At 40.0% G+C, this 18355-nt stretch overlaps 4 protein-coding genes across 4 annotated transcripts in view; 3 read left to right on the top strand and 1 right to left on the bottom strand.

The window, feature by feature from the left end:
* Nucleotides 1-6925, top strand: part of myom3 (myomesin 3) — a 70717-nt gene extending 63792 nt beyond the window's left edge. Inside the window, exons 33-37 of the mRNA XM_034103372.1 lie at nucleotides 1102-1265; nucleotides 1346-1382; nucleotides 1546-1568; nucleotides 1677-1732; nucleotides 5566-6925. Coding sequence (XP_033959263.1) covers nucleotides 1102-1265; nucleotides 1346-1382; nucleotides 1546-1568; nucleotides 1677-1732; nucleotides 5566-5856 — 571 coding nt within the window. The 3' untranslated portion in view covers nucleotides 5857-6925. The remainder of the gene's footprint in view (nucleotides 1-1101; nucleotides 1266-1345; nucleotides 1383-1545; nucleotides 1569-1676; nucleotides 1733-5565) is intronic.
* Nucleotides 6926-7488: 563 nt separating this feature from the next.
* fabp10a (fatty acid binding protein 10a, liver basic) lies at nucleotides 7489-8578 on the top strand. The gene is made up of 4 exons (XM_034103004.2): nucleotides 7489-7676; nucleotides 7903-8075; nucleotides 8264-8353; nucleotides 8476-8578. The coding sequence occupies exons 1-4, from the start codon at nucleotides 7610-7612 to the stop codon at nucleotides 8524-8526; spliced, it is 381 nt and encodes a 126-aa protein (XP_033958895.1). The 5' UTR covers nucleotides 7489-7609; the 3' UTR covers nucleotides 8527-8578.
* Nucleotides 8579-9471: 893 nt separating this feature from the next.
* srsf10a (serine and arginine rich splicing factor 10a) lies at nucleotides 9472-13618 on the top strand. Its single transcript, XM_034103138.2, has 6 exons — nucleotides 9472-9691; nucleotides 10907-11011; nucleotides 11781-11884; nucleotides 12015-12171; nucleotides 12634-12684; nucleotides 12757-13618. The coding sequence occupies exons 1-6, from the start codon at nucleotides 9627-9629 to the stop codon at nucleotides 13028-13030; spliced, it is 756 nt and encodes a 251-aa protein (XP_033959029.1). The 5' UTR covers nucleotides 9472-9626; the 3' UTR covers nucleotides 13031-13618.
* Nucleotides 13619-14190: 572 nt separating this feature from the next.
* pnrc2 (proline-rich nuclear receptor coactivator 2) lies at nucleotides 14191-18138 on the bottom strand. Its single transcript, XM_034102106.2, has 3 exons — nucleotides 17928-18138; nucleotides 17234-17454; nucleotides 14191-17028 (listed from the first exon to the last, which is right to left on the bottom strand). The coding sequence occupies exon 3, from the start codon at nucleotides 17007-17009 to the stop codon at nucleotides 16539-16541; it is 471 nt and encodes a 156-aa protein (XP_033957997.1). The 5' UTR covers nucleotides 17010-17028; nucleotides 17234-17454; nucleotides 17928-18138; the 3' UTR covers nucleotides 14191-16538.
* Nucleotides 18139-18355: the final 217 nt, after the last annotated feature.

An 18355-nucleotide genomic window follows, 5' to 3' on the forward strand; every position in this document is an offset into this window, starting at 1 on the left:
GTGCATCATTCTGGCAGCCAAACATACTAGTTAAAACTCACAGTACATTTTACGTTTTTTTATCCAAAATATCAGACTTAATTTTGGATAAAACTGGATGAGAGATATTTATTAAAGAGAAAGAGATAAAGCTGTTCAACTGGACGGATCTTTAGGCAAGGCAAGGCAAGTTTATTTATATAGCACTTTTCAACACAAGGCAATTCAAAGTGCTTTACAACAAAGAAAGACATTCAGAAAATGGCATTTAAAATCAGTCATTAAAAAGAAAAGATAATAAAATAAACATTAAAAGAAAAAGTACATGGATAAAAGTTACAGTGCAGTCTAAGATATGAATATATCAATTAAAAGCAGCGACAAAAAGAAAAGTCTTCAGCCTGGATTTAAAAGTAGTCAGAGTTGCAGCGGACCTGCAGGTTTCTGGGAGTTTGTTCCAGATATTTGGAGCATAATAACTGAACGCTGCTTTACCATGTTTAGTTCTGACTCTGGGGACAGAAAGCTGACCAGTCCCTGAAGACCTGAGAGATCTGGATGGTTCATAATTTAGCAGATCAGAAATGTATTTTGGGCCTAAACCATTCAGTGCTTTATAAACCAGCAGCAGTATTTTGAAATCTATTCTTTGCCACACAGGAAGCCAGACAGTGTAAAGACTTCAGAAAAGGAGTGATGTGATCCACTTTCTTTAGGGACATAAAAGTGTGTATAGCTGCTATGACAAACATTTCATCAAAGAGAAAGATCACATCGGTAGTATTGCAATTATTCGCAGAAGCTACTGTGTTTCTTTTGCCAGGCTTATACCACCACCTGCTGGCAGATTTCAAGATCTGCAACGAGTGAAACAATTGAAGAAAATCTGCTTATTATAATGCATGACACATTTTCTTTTATCCTTCGTAAAATGAGTTTGCAATGAATCCATGTCCCCATATCTAAATGTTCAATTTAAAATAATAAGCTTTCTGAGTTTATGCAGCTGCATCCGTTTACTCTACTCTTACTGAACTATGATGTTGCAGGAAGAATTAATGTCACCGGATAAAGAAAGCAGTATGTTGATAACAAAACATGTATTTGCTTTCTTCCCTGTAGAGAGAAGAGGATTGCCCAGGATGCCAGGACAAAGCCTGGCAGCAGCGTGCAGGAAGTCTGGATTGAAATCTGTAACCCGACAGAGAATGATAAAGGGAAATACACGTTGGAGATGTTTGACGGCAAAGAGACACACAAACGATATCTTGACCTATCTGGACAAAGTGGGTGCAGTGTGAAGGATGTAAAGCACACATATGGAGAAGATTTCAGAGGAGATGTTGATTCTTATTTATTCCAACAGTGTTTGCTGAGGCCTTGCTGGAGCACCAGAGGTTGAAGTAAGTGCAGTAGTTGGTGCACCTAGCATGGTTTGCTGTGACACTAACAGAGAGCAGTGAGAGGTAACACACTATTAGTTGGAAACACTGAAAGAATCTCAGCACAGACTGTTATTTCCCCGCACTGTGCCTTGTCGTATTGATCTGTCTTTTCATCCTTCAGGCAAGCGGCCGTGGCTGAGAAAAGTGAGTCCCAGGTTATGAGTTAACGCTGAGATCCTCTTTCCACAATAAAGGTGAAAAGACTGAACAGTGGATATCAGCGGGGAGTTATTGTTGTTTGTGTTGTTTCAGATCGGGCCAAAGTGACAAAGGGTCTCCCTGATGTGGTGGCCATCATGGAGGGCAAGGTGAGATCCACTTTTTCGCTGCTATGGACAGTCTTGCACTCGTGTACATTTCTCAAAGATATTGAAGTGACTGTTATTATATTGATTGTTGTGCTTGTCTTAATGTGTGCATATGTATAAATGTGTCTGTTGATTGTGTGTACAGTTCAGGGTTCGTACGGGTGCTTGAAATCCTTGAAAATGCTTGAAATTTGACGTGGTGTTTTCAAGGTTGGGAAAGTGCTTGAATTTTGGGAATGGTGCTTGAAATTGAGATAAAGTGCTTGAAAATGTAAATGCTTTACTTTTACAAAAAATTGCTGTCTGACTGAATAGTTCGCTTTTTAGATTAAAAGAAAAAGAATTGCTTCTCTTCTACATAAAACATCTCCGCTGCGGCCTTCCCGCGCTATGCGCGCGACCTGCAAGTGTTTGTGTTACGTGTGACCTGGGCATTCTGATGAGAGATAGATGACTGTGTGCCAGGAGGTTGCCGTTTCAACGAGCGTTGGCTAGCAGAAGACAAATACAAGCCATGGCTAAGACGAGGGTCAAGACGAGGGTCAAACCCAAAAATAACGATGCGAGAGTCTGCGCTGACGAGCCACATGAAAGGTACGCCGTAGTAGAGCATTTTAGATTAGGCTAACGTTGCATGTTACGTTTGTTTAAGCTAACGTTAGCGAGCTGAATAGCGAACTCGATGAGGGATAATAATAATTGCAGGGGACAATCATTTCAGAGGAGCGTACCTATGTTATGTGCGTTACAGTCGCCATCCTGTGGTGTTCAGAGGATGAAGCACTCACGGCATTTCGTGTTATAGTCACGAAATATAATCTATTGATTCGACACAGAGCGATTTTGAAAGCAATGTATTTCTACTGTATGTTTCGTGCCTAAACCAAATGTGACTTGCTCTATCGAAATCAGTCACATTGACCCGAAGACACATTTTCGTTTGTATTACTGGTCTCGGGGAAGCTCGCGAGTGTGTTTGTGTATTTTTGCGTTTGTGTCCGGGGAAACACTCACAAGAAACACCGGCTGTTGCTATGCTTGCTGTGACGTTACATTAGTCCGTTCTCTGCTTGTAATTATGCCGAAGCTTCAAAGTTGTATTTATCATCTGAATTTGCCGAAACAAGTTTAATATTCTGAAAGCCAAGACTTTGTTTATTTGAAAACATGAAAACAAACTGTCTTTTATATAAAATTGAAGTATTATACAATTAAAACTACATTTTGCTTTAATCCCATGTAATTGTAGAATGAACACAGTCTTCCTTTGGAGATGTATAAGTCAGGAGTCTTGAGTAGTCAACATTACCTAAAATCATTGTACACATTTGTACATATTATTTTCCACTTGTTACCATTGTGAGTCTATTTGTATGCAGCTCTGCGTGATTTTGTGGCTACAATTCAGGCTAATACACTACCAGAGGTGGATAAGTACTCAGATGTTGTACTTGAGTAAAAGTAGAAGTACTCAGATATTGTTTGAGTAAAAGTAGAAGTACTCAGATCTTATACTTGAGTAAAAGTAGAAGTACTCAGATATTGTTTGAGTAAAAGTAGAAGTACTCAGATCTTGTAGTGAAATTATAAGTACTCAGATATTGTACTTAGTAAAAGTAGAAGTACTCAGATCTTGTACTTGAGTAAAAGTAGAAGTACTCAGATTGTGTACTTGAGTAAAAGTAGAAGTACTCAGATCTTGTACTTGAGTAAAAGTAGAAGTACTCAGGTCTTGTACTTGAGTAAAAGTAGAAGTACTCAGACCTTGTACTTGTGTAAAAGTAGAAGTACTCAGATCTTGTACTTGAGTAAAAGTAGAAGTACTCAGATTTGTACTTGAGTAAAAGTAGAAGTACTCAGATCTTGTACTTGAGTAAAAGTAGAAGTACTCAGATCTTGTACTTAGTAAAAGTAGAAGTACCAGAGTGTAGGAATACTCTGTTACAGTAAAAGTCCTGCATTCAAAATGTTCCTCAAGTGAAAATAGAAAAGTATTCTCATCTAAATATAGTGAAAGACAGTAAAAGTAGTCGTTGTGCAGATTGGTCCATTTCAGAATAATATATATGATATGTTTTATAATGATTGATCATGAAAGTGTTCTCAGAGCTGGTGAAGGTGCAGCTAGTCTGAATGACTTTGTAGACTGCAGGGTAGCTGGTGGATTTACTCCAGGTGGAACTAAAGTCTGATTCAACACTTGATTAGATTTCACATCATTCATCTGTGAAGTAACTAAAGGGATTAAATACATGTAGTGGAGGAAAGTACACCATGTACCTCTGAACTGTAGTGGAGTAGAAGTACACCATGTACCTCTGAACTGTTGTGCAGTAGAAGTACACCATGTACCTCTGAACTGTAGAGGAGTAGAAGTACACCATGTACCTCTGACTTGCGTTCACTACCAACAATTAATCAATAATTTATTGAAAAGTTATTTGGCTGATTGTTTTATATTGGCTCAGACAGGTTATATGGGAGGCCTAGTCTATGTACAGGTCACTAATTTTGAAATATTAAACTTAGTTTTATTTTCTTTAATTTTTCATCCTCGTGTAGAATGCTATCACGAAACACACATCTGATTTAATGTGAGGTAGGGAAATAATCATTTGAGTATGTGTATATAAATATGTAATTTACAACAGCTGTAAGATGCTTGAAAAGCTGGAAAATGCACCTTGAAAATGCTTGAAAAGTGCTTGAATTTGACTTTTGAAAAGGTGTAAGAACCCTGACAGTTGCAAGAAAAAGTGAACCCTTTGGACTGACCTGGATTTCTGCATAAGTTGGTCATAAAATGTGTTCTGATCTTCATCTAAATCACAACAATAGACACACACAGTCTGCTTAATCTAATACCACACAAACAGTTATATGTGTTCATGTTTTTATTGAACACACCATGTAAACATTCACAGTGCAGGGTGGAACAAGTATGAGAACCCCGAGGCTAAAGACTTCTTCAAGAGCTAATTGGAGTCAGGAGTCAGCCGACCTGGAGTCCAATCAATGAGACGAGATTGGAGGTGTTGGTTAAAGCTGCCCTGCCCTATCAAAAATACACCAGTTTTGAATTTGCTATTCTTAAGAAGCATTGCCAGATGTGAACCATGCCTCGCACAAAAGAGCTCTCAGAAGACCTACCATTAAGAATTGTTGACTTGCATAAAGCTGGAAAGGGTTACACAAGTATCTCAAAGCCTTGATGTTCATCAGTCCACGGTAAGACAAAGTGTCTATACATGGAGAAAGTTCAGCACTGTTGCTACTCTCCCTAGGAGTGGCCGTCCTGTAAAGATGACTGCAAGAGCACAGCGCAGAATGCTCAATGAGGTGAAGAAGAGTCCTCGAGTGTCAGCTAGAGACTTAAAGAAATCTCTGGCACATGCTGACATCTCTGTTGACGAATCTACGATAGGTAAAACACTGAACAACAATGGAGTTCATGGGAGGACACCACGGAGGAAGCCACTGCTGTCCAGAAAACACATTGCTGCACGTTTGAAGTTTGCAAAAGAGCACCTGGATGTTCCACAGCACTGCTGGCAACATATTCTGTGGACAGATGAAACACAACGCTATGTGTGGAGAATCCAAAGGGTTCACATACTTTTTCTTGCAACTGTATATAGGTACATACATATTTGTACATATTTGTTTTTGTATTCAGGATTGTGGGAAACTGTATTTCGATATCTCTGTCTGTACACACAAACTGAAAGATTGATAATAAAGTTGACTTTGATATTAGATAGCAGTGATATTATTGTATGAAGAGTTTGTGGTTCCAGTTGGATTTCTTTGACTGCTCCTTGTCCTATCTTCAGACTTTGTGTCTCACATGCTTCATCGACGGTTGTCCGGACCCAGAGATCATCTGGCTTCGTAACGACAAGGAGATTGTGGACCAGGCCCAGTTCACCATCACAAAGGAGCCCAAGTGCAGCACCATGACCATCCACAACGTCACCATGGCAGATTCTGGGAAATACAGCATCTTTGTGCGCAACAACTTTGGCTCTGAAACGGTTGATGTTACTGTGAGCATTTTCAAGCATGGGGAGAAGCCTCCAGATCACGCTGTGGAGATGGGGTTTGAACGCAAAAAAAAGAAGTGAGGGATTTAGTTTGAGATTTGCATAGTGCAAACAGATATACAGGTGGATGGATGGATAGATTATGACATGGAATGATGATTGTTTTTTGTGTTTAAGGAACGTTTATTGAGCGTTAAGGAACTTTGTTGTGGTTTTGAAAAAATCTCCTAGTCTTCGAACTCCAAATACCTTCGTTATATGAGTTTTATGTTCGTAGCAGTGCTTTTTCCCTGGCAAATGTTCAATGTAAGCTTCACTTGGTCAATGGGGGGAAATCAATCACCTTCAGCATGAAGCGTACCAATGTTATAATCCTTAAAACCTTATGTGTGTGTTGTCTTGACTTTAGACATTGATATCTCTACAGTGGCAGATTTTCCCCATCCAGCTGCATTTGATACATCTTTCCCCTTTTTTCTTTTGCAATTTGAACTGCACTGACAGACCTAAAAAAAATGCCTAACACTGTTTATTTAAATCAAGAACATAGGATCCTGGTAACATACAGATGACACTTTCTTTGTATTATTTAAACTGGAGACACTGTGTGCCATAAAAATATATACTTTGTGATGGATATTGCAAAATTCTGTTAGTCAAACTCATTTAGTTGAAGTCATGGGTGTCGGATATACAGATTGTTTCTATTTTAAAGTAACTCTGTGCAACTTTTGTAAAAAGAAAATGCACTATGTTCCTTTAACAACTGAAAAGCTGAATTCATACTCAGTAAAATGCACAATTAATCATTTCGATACACTCCGAGGATATCCTGCTACAGACTCACTTGGTCTGGTATGCTCATACAGTAGTAACTAATGTTAGGATGTCAGCTAACATTAGTTAATTTGTTAATTAGCAACCCCTATATGTTGCTTTATAACTGCTGTCAGAGAGCCAGTTTGCAGACTTTGACTTTACCTGTGCTGCTAGTACAGTACATTTTATTATTCACCAGTATTGGAAATGTTTTTGCTTCCTAAGCACATGTCAAAATGAAAACCGCAACTCTCTGAAGCTAATCAGAATCATTGGTGAATGATATGCATGATTTGTTTGTGTGTGTTGTGAATAAAGCTTATTCAAGTGACTTTTGCCTGTGTAGTATTTTTATAAACATAAATATATGTGGTCCTTCTATTCTTAAAGTAAATGTTTAGTCCAATTTATGATGAAGAAAATGTAGAGTGCAGCTTTCTGTGCGTATGATTTTGCAAGCAGAGATTATTTATTGTACCGAGCAAACAGTCCGTAGTGTCATTAACCCTCATACCGGGGCTCAGTCAGGTAGACTCATGTTAGGGTTCAACGACACTCTGAGGACAGGTCGCATACAAGTACATATACAGGTCGCATACAAGTTCATTTAGTGTATTAAATTCATATTTTTTCAAATGTTAACACCACATGCTAACATCTTCAAAATCCATTCTTTGGGAACTTTACATGAATTAATGTAATAAGACAAAACTGCAAAGTATGGTGCACATGGGAAAATCTGTGCATATTTCTTATAAAGGAAGCTTTTTAACACACGTGACTAAACTGACCATCTAACTATATCTTTGGTAAAAGCTGAGTTTGGTCCAAACAGGAGTAAGTGAACTCCAGGTTGTTCAAACAGCAATGATTACTACAGAGGAGGTTGTTACTCATTAGACAGGGCAGAGCGTTCTGTATAAGAAGGTGGATGACTCCAGTCGCATCCTCCACATTGTGTTAAGATTCACACAGTTGTCTTCAGCCTCCAGCCCAGTAGGATCTTCTAGAAATCATGGACTTCAATGGAACATGGCAGGTGTACGCCCAGGAGAACTACGAGGCGTTCCTCAGGGCCTTGGGTGAGAAAATAAAAAATCAAGAAGGGTTGTTTGCTTATAAAGTATAACAACATATTTATAAGGGGTAAACGAGACAGAGTGCCTATTTAAATGCTGTTACAACTTCCACATGCTTAATTGAACCACACAGAACACACATTCTCATTCTGATTCCAAAAGACTCATCAGTTCTTCATTTTAGGTTGTGCAGGATTTAACTAAACACATCTTTTGCTTTGCTTTCCAGATCTCTCAGAAGATGTTATCAAGATGGCCAAGGACATCAAGCCAATCACTGAGATCAAACAAACTGGTAATGACTTTGTTGTCACCTCCAAGACCCCTGGGAAGTCTGTGACCAACTCCTTTACCATCGGCAAGGAGGCTGATATCAACACCATGGACGGCAGGAAGCTCAAGGTTTGTAGTTCTTGTTTTCTTTTTCATTTCTAAGGTGCTTATGTATATTATTTCTAATTTGGGTCAGCATATTTGTGTTTACAGTAGAAATATCAGTGTATATTTATCTTAAAGTGTGCTGTGATTAAGTGTACAAGTGTATTCTTTGGGGAGGTTTGTGATATATTGTCTCCTCCTGTGACCCACAGTGCACTGTCAACATGGAGGGAAGCAAAATGGTCTGCAACATGGGCAAGTCCTTGCACATCTCAGAGCTCCAAGGAGGAGAGTTGATTGAGGTATGCCTATATTACCAGAACTCACCTTTTTCTGCTTCACCTTAAATATCATAAGCTTCAATAATGTAATGAATCTCTTAGCCTCTAACTAAATATGTTAATTCTCCCTTATCCAATTTCAGACTCTGACCATGGGCTCAACAACTCTCATCAGGAAGAGCAGAAAGATGTAAACCTTGCAGTGAAGAAACACATGTATATTTAAATAAAATTGTTGCTTAATAATTGTGGTTTGCATCGTCTTGTTTGAGAAAATGTCTCTCTTTGAAAATGCTTATCCCAACATTCAGTGTTGTAAAGTTACTAAGTAGATTTTGAGGTAATTGTACTTTACTTGGGCATTTTTTTTGCTACTTTGTCATTCTTCTCCACTACATTTATTAAATACCTTTAGTTACTTTGCAGATTTGGATGAATGATGTGAAATATAATCAACACTTAAATAAGGCTTTGGTTACACCTGGAGTAATATTCACTATCTCCACTGCAGTATACAAAGTTATTAAAACATGCTCCACCTTTACCAACTTTGATAAAACTTGAATGCATCAATAATTATAATCAAATCACATGATATATATTATTCTGGAATGGGCCACTCTACCTAATTAGTACTTTTAGATTCTGTACTGTGAGGAGATTTTGATACCAATGCTTTTCTTTTTTATTCAAGCAAAATGTTGATAGCATGACTTTTTACAAGCAAGGATTGTGTCCTTTTGTAGTCCATTTCCTGTTGTTTGTCTTGTCTTACCCCGGCTGATACTTCACTAAATCCACTGTTTTCATTTGTAAGGTAAAATTGTAAATGTAAATTGTAAATCTGTATCCCTGGAAGGTGTCCTTGGGTGTTTTGAAAGGCACCCCCCAAAATAAATGTATTATTATTATTATTATTATTATTATTATTATAATACAGTATTCTTAAACTATTTGCATGAGTGCTTTTTTTGTACTTATAGTATATTTTGATGCCAAAACTTATTCTACTTTTACTTTTATTGCAGGACTTTTACTCGTAACAGAGTATTCCTACAGTCAGGTATTTCTACGTTTACAGTACTTGATCTGAGTACTTTTTCCACCTCAACATCCTGGATGTGGGTTTGTTTGGTGCGCATGTCTCTTCGTGGCTTTACGCATGCGCAGTACGAAGGGAACGTTTTGACCACGTAGTTAGTGTAGCCTGCAGTAAAGCATACGGATTTGTGAATAAAAAGCTGTAGTAAACTAATTCCCGGCTGCCAAATTAAAGCAACGGACCTTTACAAACATGGCGAGGTACCTGAGACCGCCTAACACTTCTCTCTTCGTCAGAAACATCGCCGATGACTCCAGGTATGTTGTTATTTTTTCAGCCTACGGTATGCACGCATGGACCAGCAGCTAACGTAATGCTGTGTGGAAACATGACCAAAAATGGCTATCTGACGTTGGGGGGGGGTCGCAAATCAACAATGGACAAAAAAGGTGTGTTTCCTGGGTTTTGCTAACACATGCTAATACATGCTAATATGAAAGACTGTGATGTTGCAAGTGACGTAAATGGCACTCCCCCTAAGAAGCACGTAGGCCTAGCTATTTATACTATGGACATGCATTAATAATGTAGCATTACTACACATCGTGTCTGTGCTGTGAAGCCCGTGACGTGTGTGTTAAACAGCGGTTCTATTTTTATTTCACCCACCAGCTTTAACCTCTTTTCAAATGTACGCCCCCAGGGCTGTCAGCAGGGAGAGCAGCAGCAGAAAATAGACCTGAGACAGAGACCAATAACATGTCCATCTTAGGTTACTGAGCATTTTAAATGTGGAATATGTAACAAAGAGAAGGGGTAATACTACATAATGCCTTTTGTTGTTTGTTTGTTTGTTTGTTTGTTTGTTTGTTTGTTTGTTCTCTGAAATGTTCCCTTAACAATGTTTATAACCTGTTATTTTGATTAAAAACTGCAAACACTGTCACACTTATAATGTTGTGTATAATTGTGACAGTGTCTAGATTAAGTGGTGTAGGGCTTAAACAAATGTTATTTTTAATTACAAATGTATCTGCCTATTGTTTTTGTCATGATGGACTAATCTTTTGGTCTGTGAAATGTCAAAACATGTTTAAATGACTTGTTTGGTCATTGCAAATACATTTTATATGTTTTTTTTATTAAAGTAGAAATTGTCATGTGAGTGGCTGAAAAAAGCATGTTTTTGCATGAAAAATCTACTTTATAACTTTTTATCTATCTTTTTCCTCAGTCAGTTTGACTTATTGATTTGTCCGCTAGTTTTAAGCAACGGTCATTTTCTAACCCCTGTGACTTTGCCCCCTCTTTTAACCCGCTATGGATTTGTGAATTTGGCCAGCTTGGTTTATTACACAATTTAAACAATGGAACCTCCTTCTGAGTGGGCAGGTGATTTGATATGTCAGCAAATAGGTTTTGTCATATGCTCTGCTGGCACCAGCTCTTGTGTTTACCGTACACGCTGCTTTCCAGCTGAATTCATATGACAGCCAGCAGAATAAATGTGCTTATTTCATGACCCTTCTTAGGCCAGAGGATATACGACGTGAGTTTGGTCGTTATGGGCCTATTGTAGATGTCTACATTCCACTTGACTTCTATACACGCCGGGGAAGAGGATTTGCTTACATTCAATATCCTTTATTCTTTTCATTTTAACAGGAAATTGTGCTTTTCTAACAGAAGGGTTGTCAAATATAATATCTGACTTTTAGGGTTACAGTTGGTTCAAGGACACCTGACCTGACTGTGTTCTTTTTTATGTGATTTTTACCTGTTTCTAATAATTGTTGCATTCAGATTTAATCTAATTGCTAACCAATATTTCTTCTGTTGTTGCCTTAGAATGATAAAGATACAGTTCTGGAGATCCCGCACCAAAGAAAGTTGAAAGGCGGTTTTAGCGTAGATTCAAGCCAAAGACACCCAGGCGACAAGCAATAGTGGAATTGGGAAAATAAAGAGAGCAAAAGCATGAAGACAAAGAGGAGAAAAGAGAGCACCCAGGCTTCCATTTGTCTTCCAAAGCGAGGAAAAGAAAAGTGTTTATTGGGCAAAGACAAGCAGGAAACCTCAAGTTCTTCTGCCAAGAAAATAAAGATCAAGCTGAAGGTCAAAGGTCAAGCAGGTTAAAAGGTAACAAGCCAAAGTTTTTGTATCCTACCGAATCTGATCATCAATATTTGTCTTGTCTTCACAATTTGAGATCACAAATTGATTGAGTTTGATGTTGTTTATATGCACACTGAAGACAATACAATGTTTCTCATGAACTGATTTTGCACTGCACTGATGTAGATAAACTGTGTTACAGCCCTTATTGTAAATTGTTGTGCATGTGTGCAGCCTTCTCTGTCCCAACTCTCCACATTTCAAAATGAAAGCCCTTAACAATACAGCTACATTTGAAGATGTCCGGGATGCAGAGGACGCTCTTCACAACCTGGACCATAAATGGGTTTGTGGGCGTCAGATCGAGATCCAGTTCGCCCAGGGGGACAGAAAGAGTACGACCAATGTGCATTCATATCTAAGCAGCATACATTAAGCTTTTGTGATGACCTATTTTATTAGCATTGTTTGGAAACTGTCTGGTTTATAATCACCTAATGTTCTGGTGCACATCTTTTCATCCAGCCCCTAACCAGATGAAGACCAAGGAAGACCATTCCCCTCGTAGCGACGATGATCGAGACAGACGTCGCAGGCGGTCCCGGAGCCGCAGCAATGAGCGGCGCAGGTCACGGAGCCCCTCACATGAGCGCAGACCTCGGTGGTCTGAGAGCCCGAGAGAGTGAGTTGGCAACTTTGCTTTATTGAACCGAGTAACTTAATCACTTAACTAAAAAGGTCAAACATAGTTGGATGTTTGTGATTTCAGTTGTTTAGGTTTATCATTTAGTCAACCCTTGATCCATCCAAATGTAAGAGTCAACTCTGTCCTACAATGCGTTTAGTAATTAGGGCCGGGTACCAGACCATATTACTTAAAGGACAAACTGATTTATATGTAGCATCGAGCATCAAATAAAAGAAAGCTCTGAACATTTAAAAAAGCTAAGCTTAGGCTCTGGTTTGATATTTATTTTACTCCCCAACACACTAACTAACATAAATTGAATATTAAAACATGACTCAACATTATTTAGCCCCTGGAGATGGTATAAACTGTTATGTTGCTATGTATATTACAAGGACCCATTTAATCAATTTTTTAATCAATGAAGAAAATGAAATGTTTTTGTTTTCTCTTTAGATCTCGTTCCTACAGTCGACACAGACGGAGCAGAAGCCGTGAAAATGACAGGTAATCTATCATCTTTCAGTCTGTTAAAAATGCACCTTTGTTATTATTAAAATGTACTGTTAATCCCACTAGGCACAGAGGTCCCCCTCGTGAGCACCACCGGACACACCATGAAGCAGGCCCACGCAGCCGCTCTGCGACCCGCTCCCCTCCCCCCCCCAGACCTATGGCCAAAGGTAAGAAGAGCCAGTCGAGGTCCCACAGCCCAGCCGAGGACTTCCACCCCACCTCCAGCTCCCACAAGCAGCCTGTGGGCCGCTCTCCATCCCGCTCCCTCTCTCGCTCCGTGTCCCGCTCCCGCTCTCGCTCCAGATCCTGGGCCGGACGCAAGTCTGGAGGCCACTGACTGTCTGTCCCCCCAGAGCCCTGATCATCTGTGTCCGAGGACGTTCTGTTCTGCTATGATAACGAGAGTGTCCGTTTGTTTTTGTTTCATCACATTTCGGTCTGTTGCCAAAGGTGGGACGCAGAGTATAAGGAGTTGAGATATTTTTTTAGTGAAAAGCTTTTTGTTTTTAAATAATTTCATGGAAACCCCAGCAGGTTTTGTTTTTTTGGACTTGTAATGTGGGATGCTATTGGTTAATAAAGATGTTACAGTTTGGCGTTGCCAATAATATTTTTGTACTTTGGGTTACCCAATGTTTATGTTCATACATGTGTTAATATGCATATGCCCGTCTCCATGTGGCGTGTTAGAATAAATAAAGATACAACTTCAGACCCAGCTTACCAGTATTTACCAAATATGTTGTTCCCGCCATTATACAGCAGGAAAGCTGTATACTGTAGTAGCTGTAATGGATGCTACCTTGTGCCATTACCTAGAACTTAGTTTGAACAAGATGTACCGTCAGTTGAATTTTTCAAGTGTTCCTTATACGGCCATCCTAGTTTACTTGGTATAATTTGTCAATAAACTGTCAATAGAGAATCTGTTGTTTTTTTTTTTTAAAGGAACTCTTTAAGAATTTAAAGCAGGGGTGTCCAAACTACAGCCCGCCGGCCATTTTGAATCGGCCCTCAGCAGATTAAAAAGTATAATGAAATATGGCCCACAAAGGAAACGTGCTTAAATAAGCTAATTTTTCATTAAGTTTTTTTTTTTTTAATCTAAGTTGATAAGAAAGAAGCCCAATAACTTAGTTGTTGCTTGAAATATACCCTCCCTATTATAAGCAATCTGAGGCTCCCGTTTTAAAGAATGAGCTGCTAAAATGAATTAAACCCTATGGAGAGCTGTGAGGTAGGCTGCCGTTTATCTTAAAGCATATTCAAGTAACAAGCAATCTACCTCCATTTGATGGATTTAGAACATAATGTATGAGGCAGAATACCTCTAGTGAGTGGCCCAGCCCTTCGTATTTTTTCTGTATGTGGCCCTCGGGGGAAAAAAGTTTGGACACCCCCGATTGAAAGTAGAGAGGGTTCCTTGCGCAAATGTCTATTGTACAACACACCCTAGACACAAGTGTTCACTCCAAAGAAAATATTCACAGACAGAGGTAGGGGGGAAGGGAAAGGGATTTATTTCTTCTTTTTTGTAAAATTTGTTTTCAATTCACAGAGTGCATTAGTTTGCTTTTTCAAACACTAATTCATACCAATTTTAAACGGGGCATTTTTCTTTTCCATATTCAGTGACATTTCAAAAGGGACAAATTAACAGCCAATTCAATATTTTCAAATTTAGAATGAGGAGACTGCCATGCACAACTCAATCAGGGCAAGAAATTAAACATTTACATGAACAACCAATATAAAGTACAACTTAAACATTATGGGGCCACGTTCAGTTGTCAGCTGGCGGAAGAGCAGCGGAGAACTGAAGATGGTTCAGATGAAAACATTTTGGTCATCGTGTGGCAATGCCACCTAATGCAAGTATTCAGTTTCAGCATGGATTTCAACTTAGGCACAAACAGGTCAACTCGAGATTAAAAGCATCACGCTTACATATTGTAAGCACATTCAGAACTCGAGTTCATACACAGGCAAGTCTCCTCTACGATCAAATTTACATTTTGCAGTTTTACTTTTTGCACAAAGCATAGTTCACCCTACACTGTTTAATACAAAACAATAAAAAACATGTGCAAGATCTCTGGAAAGATAACAGTGCAGGGGTACTGAGAAATGCTATATGCAGTTTTTTTAACAAAAATATTCTTCAGTATTGAAGTCAAGACATTGAAGTCAAGACACGTCCTTAGCATGTCTTATACATTCAGTGTTATTACTAAAAATACTTTTTGTCAAACAGGCCTCAAATTTGGCCTGCAAATGTACATATGCTACAAGTACTTTTTACATATTATTTACATTGCTCTTAAACACATTAACAAGCTCTCATACTTTGTTTTGTTTTCTTTAGACTGGCCATAAACAGCTCCAATTCTGCAAGGGGAAAGCAAAGAGAGCCTCATTGAGGGTTGAATCACAAAAATAGAGAATCCATCGGGAGATAGTCAATTACGCCTCCATCTTTTCAATAGCATCTTTGTCTGTAACTTATTAAAAACTAGTGTGATTGCAGTGCAAGAGGGCAAACAAGACGCAGAGGCAAGAGGCAGAGTGGCTGTTGATAATGGACTGGTCATCCACTGAGACCTATTTTGTAAACATAAACACCAGCCTCCTGCCTCACAGAGTCCCTGCAGCCACTTCACTTCAGAAACCTTCCTCAGTTCTGCCTTAGCTTGCTTTCTAATGCATGCAGCCAACAGGACCATTTCACATGACTTGAGAGAGTGAAACTCAACAGTCCCACAACTAAGCCTGGCCCTCTTCCGCATGTTGGAGCTGCAGCACTGTCCTGAAAAGGCAGAGACTGAGGAGCAACCACATGAATGATTGGAACAGATTAACAGTAGAAGTGACCACAGGGAGTCTTACCCATTCACCTCTCGGGCTTGAAAGGTTAAAGTGGCAAGGGCAACAATGCCGACCACATGTCAGGAGGATGTCCCCCAAAAAGGGGAGAAAAAAAAAAATACAGCGAAAACATTGCTTTGGTTACACACAGTTCTTCATACATCTTCCAACCACAACAATAAAGGACTTGTACAAAATAATGCTATGATAGAGTGTTCTGGCCTTAGACAAGATCAGCTCCTGTAGTGCATGTGCGCACAGCGCAATAAAAAAGGTACAGGAGCCAATAGTCCAAGGCCTGTGTGCCATGGTCTCTTTTATCTTTCAGTTTGAGGTTATACCTTTGACCTGTACTAGACAGTGCATTACCTCCAGTAAGATAGCTTTTTTTCCCTGCAGAATTGCAGTCAAGTGCCTTTTCCATCCCAAACAAGGATTGCGATACATTAAAGAAAAGAAGGTGAACCCTAATCAAGAAATGCTACAAATGTGAGTTTGCTTTAGCACCGGAAGCTTAAGACAGGACCCCTAAAGGCTGATCAAAAAACTTTGTAAATGAAAAAGCATGTCTGTCCACAGAAATGGACTGTAAAAGTGATGGGAATTTACCTGACCTATATTATAACACTTGTTTAGAAGGGGAAACACACTGAATCCGCTTAATAGCCAACATTAAAAAGAACAAAACAAAAATAGAAATAAGGGATATCCAGTTCGTCATTAGTCACAGAAACTGACTCCACTAAAGGCATTACCGACCAGCAAGGCTCCAAGGCTGCAATATCTGGAAATATTAGTTTTAAAATTTATGTGTGGAAAAAAGATTCACAGTAAACATTACTGCAAATACAATCTAACACTGGTGTCAATCTAAAAACAGCTAAAAGTATTACAGCACTGAGGTGTTCCTGGTGGGTGGGAGCCCTCAAAAGAGTCCCAGTTCATATATTGGCTTTTCAATCGAGCCTGGGCACCCCTCCTCAGGCCTGCACCTTGAGGAGACTTTTGAGCTGGAAGGCCATCATCTCCCTGTTGTCACAGGATCCCATTGGGAAGGACACCCAGTGGCTGGGGGGTTTGGGCAATACACTGGGCAGGGGTGGCTCGCTGAACTTAGGCCCAGCGTAGCTTGGACTTCCCTGTGTGGCCAGGAGCGTGTTGAGGTGAGACACTGCACCCTCCCAGTTCTGATCATAGTTGGCGGCAAAGCGAACAGAAGTGTTCTTCTCGGCGGACGCGGCCTGCCGCGCCTCTGGAGACCTGTGGTAGGCTAAGCCTTTGTCACTCCGGCGGTGGCCATGATGGTGAAGACCCCCTGTCCCTCCGGCAGATGCTGCTGCTCCGCTCTGGTCACGGCTTCTCTGCTTAGCCCGGCCAAGTTGATGGTTCTTCTTGGGCAGAGCACGCTCGGGGTGGGAAACTGGAATGTTGTATCTCTCTCCACCTCCCATATTGCTGCACTACTGTCACCTATGATAAGAAAATATTATTAGTTTACATCACTGGCAACGGTTTGCACTAAATATATGAATTTAATGCAAAATAGTCTAATCCACCCACCCACCCACAGCACATCTCAATGAAAACAAGCACAGGCGGTACGTGCAGTAACACTAGACAGCCTGTTCGGCGTCGCCCCTCCCCCACAGCCCAGATCAAAACAACCCCAGCTCACCTCTTTGTTGTCAGAAAGTTGGGGAAGCAAAGCTCTCTCTTCAACCGTTCACCTCCAACCGGGCCCCAGGTCCTCGAAGTAGGTCTCTGTCTACTTCTCGCTGTACGTCTGTGTCCAACAAGGTCTGAAGTTGTCATGTGCCAATGAGCGTTGTTTTCCTGTCGAACCGAGCTGAACATCAATTCACCTCGGCACACAATGCTTCTCCAAGAAGCCGTAACCTTTAGGAGAAAATGTCAGTTAGATGCTAAATACACTTTGTGTTTTGCTCATGTAATTGTTTTGAAAAGGAGAAGACGTGCATTTTAAGAGTGCGTCATTAAATCAAGCACTGCAAAAGACAATTAACAACAAAACAGGTTACCTACGTTTCTTTAGAAACATTGTCATTATAAAATATTCTAAAAACTGTCCAAGTATCACAACAAACCGTTAGATATGCAAACTGCGACACGTTTGTTTGTGTGCCTCTAGCCTGGGGACGCTTTGTCCGGCCAGCCGTCTTTGTGTCGGAGATTTTCCGGATAAAAATATATGTTTTGTTTTCAAATATCTCGATTAAAGTAACTAAAATGTAGTAGTAGTAACATGGGTTAAGTTAATAACGTATCTGTCACACCGCTTTGGCACCAAATCAAAACAAAGAGACTGCGAGCTCAATATGGCGACGAGGCACAAAAACAGCTTCTCTTACCGACTTCCTCAGGCTTTGGTGGTAAAGAAGCCCTTCGTCCGAGAAAATGTGCGACCAGCCTTTAGAAACCCCTCGACGGACTATGTGTAAGAGGCACAGCAAGCTATGTTTCCTACAAATCCCGTCTCCCTCGAAACTTAGGTGGTGTTCAAAGTGGCTGTAGGTCACCTCTTCTCTCCCGACTCCGTCTGAATTGCAACAAAATGGAATCTTCAGCAGATATATGTAGCTCGTTCTCAACCGATATCTGACCAATCACACGTCGAGTTCCAACCGAACGACCAATCACAGAAGAGACAACGAGACGCATTCACGCCTGTTGCCAGACGGGTGACGTCAATCGGTGACCACCCTCTCCTTTCCTTTGTTGGAGCTCGGGTATTTCCTGCGAGAGAAGTGAGAAAATAATAGAGAACAACTGCCTGAAA

The sequence above is a fragment of the Pseudochaenichthys georgianus genome, chromosome 16, assembly GCF_902827115.2.
Source record: "Pseudochaenichthys georgianus chromosome 16, fPseGeo1.2, whole genome shotgun sequence".
Lineage (NCBI taxonomy): Eukaryota > Metazoa > Chordata > Actinopteri > Perciformes > Channichthyidae > Pseudochaenichthys > Pseudochaenichthys georgianus.

Excerpts from the sequence above, each read along its gene's own strand:
- pnrc2 (XM_034102106.2), bottom strand. The coding sequence starts at position 17,009 with ATGGGAGGTGGAGAGAGATACAACATTCCAGTTTCCCACCCCGAGCGT.
- fabp10a (XM_034103004.2), top strand. The coding sequence starts at position 7,610 with ATGGACTTCAATGGAACATGGCAGGTGTACGCCCAGGAGAACTACGAG. Across the intron at positions 8,076-8,263 it reads TGGACGGCAGGAAGCTCAAG|TGCACTGTCAACATGGAGGG; the intron begins GTTTGTAGTTCT and ends TGTGACCCACAG. Across the intron at positions 8,354-8,475 it reads AAGGAGGAGAGTTGATTGAG|ACTCTGACCATGGGCTCAAC; the intron begins GTATGCCTATAT and ends ATCCAATTTCAG.
- srsf10a (XM_034103138.2), top strand. The coding sequence starts at position 9,627 with ATGGCGAGGTACCTGAGACCGCCTAACACTTCTCTCTTCGTCAGAAAC. Across the intron at positions 11,012-11,780 it reads AGAGGATTTGCTTACATTCA|ATTTGAAGATGTCCGGGATG; the intron begins ATATCCTTTATT and ends CAATACAGCTAC. Across the intron at positions 12,685-12,756 it reads AGAAGCCGTGAAAATGACAG|GCACAGAGGTCCCCCTCGTG; the intron begins GTAATCTATCAT and ends TAATCCCACTAG.